This window comes from Rhinoraja longicauda, chromosome 43 (assembly GCF_053455715.1).
Source record: "Rhinoraja longicauda isolate Sanriku21f chromosome 43, sRhiLon1.1, whole genome shotgun sequence".
NCBI lineage: Eukaryota > Metazoa > Chordata > Chondrichthyes > Rajiformes > Arhynchobatidae > Rhinoraja > Rhinoraja longicauda.
Window position 1 is genome coordinate 9,835,103 of NC_135995.1, and position 9,334 is coordinate 9,844,436.

The 9,334-nt window shown below is 48.7% G+C and overlaps 1 protein-coding gene across 1 annotated transcript; it reads left to right on the forward strand.

The window, feature by feature from the left end:
- Positions 1 to 2,299: 2,299 nt before the first annotated feature.
- LOC144612235 (E3 ubiquitin-protein ligase TRIM39-like) lies at positions 2,300 to 9,041 on the forward strand. The gene is made up of 7 exons (XM_078431794.1): positions 2,300 to 2,370; positions 3,918 to 4,191; positions 4,283 to 4,378; positions 6,198 to 6,431; positions 6,782 to 6,804; positions 6,892 to 7,010; positions 8,105 to 9,041. The coding sequence occupies exons 1-7, from the start codon at positions 2,300 to 2,302 to the stop codon at positions 8,638 to 8,640; spliced, it is 1,353 nt and encodes a 450-aa protein (XP_078287920.1). The 3' UTR covers positions 8,641 to 9,041.
- Positions 9,042 to 9,334: the final 293 nt, after the last annotated feature.

Below are 9,334 nucleotides of genomic sequence, written 5' to 3' on the forward strand. Positions count from 1 at the left end.
TACAATGCCAAGCTAATCTCGGTTTCCTCTAGTTGCTCCGCTTTTCTCCCACATCCCAAAGACGTGCGGGTTTGTAGGTTAGTTGGCCCCTGTGAAGTAGCCCCTGGTGTATAGAGAGTGGATGAGAAAGTGGGATAACATAGAACTGGTGTGAACGGGTGATCGATGTTGGTCGTGGATTCAGTTCCTCCCCCACCCTGGTCGTTGTACTAGTTTCACTGTCGTCCTGGTGAGTTTCATTGCCTGTAACTCGTTTTCACCGAGCTCACAGCCAACAATGGCCTGCTTCTTTTATCATCATTATTTGTTCACGTATCTTTCTTTCATTTGTTGACAATCTTTGTACCACTGTCGATATATCTCGTTTCACTTTCCCAATCAGAAGAAGGGTCTCGACCCCAAACGTCTCCTAATCCTGTTCACCAGAGATGCTGCCTGACCCGCTGACCTACTTCAGCTTTTTGTGTCTATCTTCGGGGGGCCGAAAGGCCTGTTTCCGTGCTGTATCTCTGCACCAAACCGTGTTCTGTTAATCGGGAACAGGACTGTTTGCACATCTTGGTTCTGCCACTAGATGGCAGCAACGCCACGCGTTGCGACCACAGACCAGCTGTAACTTTGAGAATTCACTTTGACAATTGCAGAAACAGCGGGAATCTGGTTTAATAAGTGACTTTTGTCACCTGTTACCACACCCGAAGCCCAAACCAAATGCATGGCTTAAAACGTTGAGGCTTTAAAATGTGCAATAGAAGCAAAAATTGCCCCAAATACTCAGCAGGTCAGGCAGCAACAGCAAGGTGAAACAGACCTTACATTCCAAATCAAATACTGATGACGAATGGTGTTCAACCTGAGTCATTAATTCCGTTTCTTTCTCAACAAACGCTAACCAACCTTCTGAGTATTTCTTGCATCTTACTGTACGACTTCATTTTGGATTTTCAGCATCTGGGTTTTTATTTTAGTTTTTCCAGTTCAATGGGCGATTGGAATGTGAATCTGCCCATAAACTGCCAAGAGAAAAAAACAGAAAGCCTTGGCGGCAGTATGGGGTATTTGGAAAGAGAAGGCTTAATATTTCTGAGGTACTGTGGAGCAGCGGGAAGAGCCGCTGCCTCAAGGCCAGGGACCCGGGTTCGATCCTGACCTCAGCTGCTGACTGTTCTAAGTTTGCACGTTCTCCTTGTGGCCTCGTGGATTCCCTCCGGGTGTTCTGGTTTCCTCCCACAATCAAAGGACATGCCGGTTTGTACGTTTATTGGCCTTCTGTAAAAGCCCCAAGTGTGTGGGGAGTAGATGGGAAATTGGGACAACAGAGAATAAGTGTGAATTGATGACAGACACAAAAAGCTGCAGGAATTCAACGGTCTGACACCATCTCTCTAGAAAAGGAGTGAATTGGTGATCGATGGGCCTGTTTCCATGCTGTATGTCTAAAGTAAAGTAAGGTCCACTGTAAACTTCTCTCTCGTCAGAAAAATAACCTCCAAATACCACGCAACAGAGAAAACAAGGCACAGATCAGTGCAGCACAAGAACAGACCCTTCAACACCTAATGACCAGCTGATGGAAAGACCGTTCAGAAGCCCGATAACAGAGTGGAGGAGGCTGCTCCTGAGACTGGCAGTGCGCCCTTCCAAGGTTCTGTACCTTCTGCCCAACAAGAGCAGGGAGAAAAGGGAATGGCCGGGGTGGGACGTATTTGATTATGTTGTCTGCTTCTCCGAGACAGAAATAAGTGCAGATGGAGTCTGGTCAGGGCTTCATCCACAATTCTCTGAAATTTCTCGCGCTCTTTTCCCAAACCAAGCTGTGACGCAAACAGACAGTGCGCATTTTATGGTGAATCTTGGAGGTTTGTCAGAGTAATAGAATGATAGAGTGAGACAGCAGCCAACATGTTCCAGCTACACTAGTCCCAGCTTTTGGTCCATATCCCTCCAAACCTGGCACATCCATGTACCTGTCTAACTGCTCCTTAAATGATGGGATAGTCCCTGCCTCAACCACATCCTCTGGCAGTTTGTTCCACAAATCCACCACTCATTGTGCCAAAAAGTTACCGCTCAGGTTCTTATTAAATCTTTTCCCCTTCACCTTAAACCTAAGTCGTCTGGTCCTCGAATCACCTACTCTGGGCAAGAGACTCTGTTCACCCAATCTATTCCTCTCATGACCTTATACAGCTCTATAAGGTTACCCTTCATTCTCCTGCACTCCAAGGAATAGAGTCCCAACCTACTCAATCTCTGCCTATAGCTCAGACTGTCTTGTCCTGACCACATGTTTGGCGACATGCGGAATTGCCTCAGTCCACTGATGAAGTACAGGTGTCGGTGTGGCGACTTGGCTGTGTCTGCAGTGTGGTTGGTCCGCCATAGATCGTTGATGATATTTACGCCAAGGAGCCTGATGCCCTTCGCCATTTCCACTTCAGCGTGTTTGATGCTGACATGGGCTTGTCCTCCACTGCGCGTGTTGGTGGAGTGCCTGCCCCAATCAGGCTTCAATTGCTTCAGACGCTCATGGGAAGTCAACAAACCTGAGCGTTGTGCAATTCTAAACATCCCCATCTGTGATGAACGGCGGTTTATCGACAATGCAACGTCCTGTTATTGCAATAATGAGTGCGCATAATCAGAGGGAAAGAGGTTTTACGAGGATGTTGCCAGGACTCAAGGGCCCGAGCTATCAGGAGAGGTTGAGCAGGCTGGAACTCTCTACCTTGGTGCGCAGGAGGATGAGGGATGACCTTAGAGAGGACTAAAAAAACACGAGAGGAACAGATCGGGAAGATGTACAGTCTCTTGCCAAGAGTAGAGGAATCGAGAACCAGAGGACATAAGTTTAAGGTGAGGGTGGAAAGATTTAATAGGAACCTGAGGGGTAACACAATATGGGTGGCGGGTATATGGAACGAGCTGCTGGAGGAGGTAGTTGGTCAGAGACTATCACAACGTTTACGAAGTAGTTGGACAGATACATGGATAGGGCAGGTTTGGAGGGATATGGGCCAAACGCGGGCACTGCAGGTCGGTCCAGGAACCTAATGGTTGTGGGGGAGGAGCTGGGAATGGGAGCTATAATGAACCTGTCGGTTTAGTTGATGGCCACAAAGAACTAGATCAGTCCCTTCAGCCCAGATCAGACTATGCAATGCCACCACTCCAGCAGCACGTTCCAGGCACCCACCACCCTGTGTGATAAAACATGACCCTTGAAATTTGCCCCCACTGTGCAAAAATCAGAGCCGAGAGGGAAGGGGGGCGGCGCGGGGGCGCCTGCTGCATCGTCCGGCGGGACCTGGTTCACCGCTGCGGGGAAATATAGACAGTTCCATAAACATCCCGCAACTTTGTCGGCCCCAGAAACGTGGCGACTCTCTCTGCACTGCCTGGGGGAGGTCTGTATTTACCGGATTGCAAGCAAAAGCAAAGCATTTCACTGTCCCTTGGTTCATGTGACAATAGAGTATAATTGGCTCATTGAGTTGAATTCAAGTTTGCACATGAGACTGTTAAATGAAATAACAGTGTTTGCCGTGGATATAATATCATTGTGCAGCCTAATATAATGAACAATTCACGATGGGAAACACTGATGTATTTAGTTTAAGGGAATGAAATTTACAGGCAGCTTGTATCAAATAGCATCCACTTACTGGTCAGGGCTGTGATTGACGGGGCTGAGCTCCGCCTCCCCTCAGCCGTGCCCCGATGCTGCAAGGATTCAGCAGCTGCGCCAAAGAATTTGAACCAGGAAGTGGCGGAGTTACAATGGCTGCGAAAGACCAGGTCGAGAGTTTAACGGAGGAGTTAGTTTGTCCCATCTGCCTGGAATTCTTCACCGATCCGGTTATACTGGAGTGCGGGCACAACTTCTGCCGCTCCTGTATCACACAGAGTTGGGACAGGGAGGAGAGAAACTCCTGCCCGGAATGTAGAGAGCAGTTTACAGACCGCACCCTCAAAGTAAATCGGGCCTTAGTTAGACTGGCTGAGAAAGCTCGAACACTGAGCCTGAATCGGACAGAGAAGGAAAGTAAACTTCACTGCGAGAAACATCAGGAAGAACTGAAGCTGTTTTGTGAAACAGACAAGAAGCTGATCTGTGTGATTTGTGCAGCTGGGCGGGAACACAAGTCTCACAGCTTCATGCCGGTAGATGAAGCTGTTGAAATCTACAAGGTAAAAGCAAATCGGGTTTTGATGACATCAGTGTGTAATCTATTCTTTATTGTCTGACATGTTTATTCTCTGATCTGAAACCCAACCCCAGGATCAGGTGGAATCATCTTTCGAATCTCTCACAGAAAAGAAATCAGACATCGAGGACATGGAGCAGCGACAGGAAGAGAACATTTCTGGAGTTCAGGTGAGGCTTTGTCTTATTGATTTAAGGTTTTTGTGTAGATTTAATCCCTCTGTTGTGTGTAATAAGTGTGCACCTGTGTAGAGCTCAGTGGTCGAGGGCCCGAGCTATTGGGAGAGGTTGGACAGGCAAGGACTTTACCAAATGGAGCGCAGGAGTCTGAATAATGATCTATTGCACGTGTATAATATCATGAAACGTAATGTTCGGGTGAATACTCAGTCCGTTACCCTGAGTAGGGCGTCGAGAGTGCGAGGGCATGGGTTTAAGGTGAGAGGGAACAGATTTAATACGAACATTAAGGGCAACTTTGGTCGTGGGTATACGGAATGAGCTGCCAGAGGAGGTAGTTGAGTCAGGTACCATAACAACAGTTTAAACGTCATTGAACAATTTCCTGGAGAAAAAAGTTTTAGAACTATCTGGGGCAAAGACTGGTGGAAATAGCGCAGATGGGACGTCTTGGTCGGTATCTAACACCCTTGCTGTATGAATCTGTGAAGTCTGTCATTAAAAGTGGTGCTGCTGTCTGCTAGTCCTGGTGACCTGGTTCTGTCCAATGAGGGTTAATGGACACATGAAATGGAACAGGTTGCAGGGAATTGTACTGGGGAAATGGGAATAATGTGCTTGTACATTACTTTCACCAACTATTTCAGTCATATTAAGCCGAGCTCTTGAATTGCCAAGGTAATGAAAGCAATGGATTAAATAGATGTAAAAAGGGATTAAAAGTACCATTAGCAAATTTGCAGATGATACTAAGCTGGGGGATAGTGTGAATTGTGAGGAAGATGCAATAAGGCTGCAGGGTGACTTGGACAGGGTGTGTGAGTGGGCGGATACATGGCAGATGCAGTTTAATGTAGATAAGTGTGAGGTTATTCACTTTGGAAGTAAGAATAGAAAGGCAGATTATTATCTGAATGGTGTCAAGTTAGGAAGAGGGGATGTTCAACGAGATCTGGGTGTCCTAGTGCATCAGTCACTGAAAGGAAGCATGCAGGTACAGCAGGCAGTGAAGAAAGCCAATGGAATGTTGGCCTTCGTAACAAGAGGAGTTGAGTATAAGAGCAAAGAGGTCCTTCTACAGTTGTACAGGGCCCCAGTGAGACCGCACCTGGAGTACTGTGTGCAGTTTTGGTCTCCAAATTTGAGGAACGATATTCTTGCTGTTGAGGGCGTGCAGCGTAGGTTCACTAGGTTAATTCCCGGAATGGCGGGACTGTCGTATGTTGAAAGGCTGGAGCAATTAGGCTTGTATACACTGGAATTTAGAAGGATGAGGGGGGATCTTATTGAAACATATAAGATAATTAGGGGATTGGACACATTAGAGGCAGGAAACATGTTCCCAATGTTGGGGGAGTCCAGAACAAGGGGCCACAGTTTAAGAATAAGGGGTAGGCCATTTAGAACGGAGATGAGGAAGAACTTTTTTAGTCAGAGAGTGGTGAAGGTGTGGAATTCTCTGCCTCGGAAGGCAGTGGAGGCCAGTTCGTTGGATGCTTTCAAGAGAGAGCTGGATAGAGCTCTTAAGGATAGCGGAGTGAGGGGGTATGGGGAGAAGGCAGGAACAGGGTACTGATCGAGAGTGATCAGCCATGATCGCATTGAATGGCGGTGCTGGCTCGAAGGGCTGAATGGCCTACTCCTGCACCTATTGTCTATTGTCTATTGTAAATGGAATTAGTGTAGATACGTACAGAGCCCAGCATGGACATGTTGGTCTGCACTGCAGGACCCGACACTGACTAGCCAAATGTTACATTCCATGTCATGAGGGAACACAATATATTGATTTTGAACTTTCATCTAACAGGAAGAGTCACACAACCTTCAGTCACAGATCACATCCCAGTTTGCTGAACTGCACCAGATTCTCGCTGAGAAAGAGCAGTGTTTACTGGGAGAGATTCAGGAGGAAGAGAAGAAGATTGTAAAAACAATGGAGAAAAATCTTCAAGAGATTCAAGAGAATTTAAAGTCCATTCAGGAGGAGCTCTCAAAGTTACAGGAACAGATAGATCACAAGGACGGCGTGATATTTCTGAAGGTGAGGGGTTACACTACAGTTTGGCGAAGTGAAAGTGTACATTCCCAAAAATGGTGGGTTAAACTTCTGAAATAAACGCCGCATTTACCAGTAGTTCAGAACTGGGTCAATGTTCCGTCTGTTCCAACTACTCACCACATCCGACAACAATGCCCCAAATTCCAGGAATCCTCATGTATTCATCCCACTTCAACTTAAATGTATCTGCAATATTGACTTCAGGCTATCCTGTGAATTCCACATTCTCTTTACTGCATTTGGGATTTTTGTAGCAATTTGGCGAAATACCCGCTGACGGGATCATGACGATCCATCTCAGTTTATTGACATTTGTGTTTTATTTATTTCAGGAGGTTGCTGGTCGCAAGACGAGGTAGGACATGCTTTTGACTGAAACAATGTACGTTTAAAAAAAACAGCTCAAATGCTCAGTTTATAACCAGCTATTAAATCTTTGCAGGTTTAGTGATGAAGCCAAACCAATGTTGGTGGTAGATGACGCGTTGCCGATTGAAACGTTTGATCGCACCTTTTTCTACAACATGGCATTGAGAGAAACATCTGATATCATCAAGCGTGGTAAAACTGATACCTCTTAACACCTCTTTTCTGAAGAAAACTGCGTTCTCCAGAATTGATATCCACGCATGAAAATGTTTTGATGATCCAGCCGAGATCATGTTGCAAACTTTGACAGACATCCTCGCAACCCATAACATTTCCCATTCTCCACAAACGTACTATACACACCTCCTACATTCACATCCAAGCCAGGAAAATATAAAATAAACAGCAAAGGTTGCAGCATCGATCTGTGATACACACCACCAGTAACAGACCTCCAGGCAGAAAAATCATCCTTCTACCGCTACCTTCCACCTCCAACCACCAAGCCAATTATGGGTCCATTTTACCAACTCGTCTTGGATCCCACCTCCCTTCGCTTTCTGCACCAGCCTTACATGCGGAACATTGTCAAGTCCCGCAGTAAAGTTCATATATTGGTTTACAATGAGATCAGTGTGTTAGTTGTACACACCCATCAAATCCACCCGTGAATCCGCTCTCTTTCATCGACCCCACAACCACAAGTCTCCACCCATTCTGTCCAACACCCGATCATTCAACCTCTGCTTCCTTCCATGGTCCAAGCCACCCCTCCCTCTCTCTCACCCTCCACTCATAGAGACAGGGGGCAGGTCATCTGGCCCCTCGTGTCTGCCCCCTTTCACTGTGATCATGACGACCCCACCACCCACCTCTACCTCCTCTTTAACAACCTCAAATTACCTCTAACCTCTATATCCTCCTGCTCCGATCTGCCTCCACCTGTGAGTAGCCTCCCCACCCCCCCCCCCCCCCTTCGTTTCTCCTTCACCACCGCATTCTCCCAATCCTCCTCACTCTCCGCACCCGTCCTCCCCGTCCACCCTCCCCCACCTCACGAAATTCCCCTCTCCATCCCCGGATTAAAAACTCCTGGGGAGATGTCTGTTGTCCCCCCGATGTGGTTGTGGGTGAAACCCCGGGCGGGGGGGTTTCAGTTGTCCGCCCGCCTGTGCCTGAGGCCGAGCGGCCTCTTCCCCGGTCCCGGGGTCGCGCTGCCCGAGTCTCCCACCGACCCCCCCCCCCCCCCCCCCGGGGACTCTCTGATTCTCTGCTTCTCCCCCCAGTCTCCGTCACCCTGAATGTGGAAACAGCGCATGCGCAGCTCGAGGTGTCTGAGGATGGGAAGAGGGTGAGACTGACCCGGACAGAGAGGAGTCTCCCTGACACCGGGAAGAGGTTTACAGACTGGGAGTGTGTGCTGGGATCGGAGGGGTTCACATCGGGGAGACATTACTGGGAGGTGGAGGTGGCGGGGAGTGAGCGCTGGAGTCTGGGAGTCGCCGCAGAGTCTGTGGGGAGGGAGGGACTGGTCACACTGACCCCGGAGACTGGAGTCTGGATCATCTGCCGGGGGTGGGGTGACACGTTTGTTGCAGTCACCTCCCCTCCATCCCCTCTCCCCGCCCGTCCCATCCCCGGGAGGGTGGGAGTTTATCTCAGTTACGAGTCCGGGACAGTTTCATTTTACGACGCGGCCACCAAGTCCCATCTCCACACCTTCACTGGGAATAAATTCACGGGGAAACTTTATCCTTTCTTCTGGCCTTGGGATATAGACCAGTGGCTGAGAATCTGCTCCGGTTCCGCTCCGGGTGTGTAAAAGGGTCGGGTCCCGGGACCGGCGTCAGGAGCGGGGCTCAGGGGCTGTGGGGCAGAAACCCGGTGGACAACAGGTCGGCGCTGAACGGCTCCCATTTAATCCCCAAACTACAACACGACCTCCCAACTTCCATCCTCAATGCTCTGACTGATGAAGGCCAATGTGGCAAAAGCCTTTTTGACCGCCTTATCCACCTGCGACTCGACCTTCAAGGAACCATGCCCCTGAACTCCTAGATCCCTCTGCTCTACAACACTCCCCAGAGGACTACCGTTCACTGTGTGGGTCCTGCCCTTGTTCCACGTCACAAAATGCAACACCTCATTACAACATCGCGGGCTCCAGTCTGCGACCCGCCGGCGCGCACATCACCCGCTGTGGCTCCGCTCACCTTTGTAACTCTTCACCTTTAACTTGACCTTTAATAAAGTCTTTAAAAAGATAACCCGCGTTTGAGTTCTCTCCGCGTCCCCGCGTCACGGTACAGAGATCTCTTCAAACGGCAGACGCGAGGATCCGTGGATACTGGGTTTACAAAAGGAAAAAGACACACAGAGTGCTGGAGTAACTCAGCGGGTCAGGCAGCATCTGTGGAGAACATGGATAGGTGACGTTTCACAGAGTGCTGGAGTAACTCAGCGGGTCAGGCAGCATCTGTGGAGAACATGGATAGGTGACGTTTCGGGTCGGGACG

What these genes read in the sequence shown, in the direction of transcription:
- LOC144612235 (XM_078431794.1), top strand. Translation starts at nt 2,300, where the DNA reads ATGCGGAATTGCCTCAGTCCACTGATGAAGTACAGGTGTCGGTGTGGC. An exon ending in TTGGCTGTGTCTGCAGTGTG is followed by an intron (nt 2,371 to 3,917) that starts GTTGGTCCGCCA and finishes GAGTTGGGACAG; the next exon opens with GGAGGAGAGAAACTCCTGCC. An exon ending in AGAACATTTCTGGAGTTCAG is followed by an intron (nt 4,379 to 6,197) that starts GTGAGGCTTTGT and finishes TTCATCTAACAG; the next exon opens with GAAGAGTCACACAACCTTCA.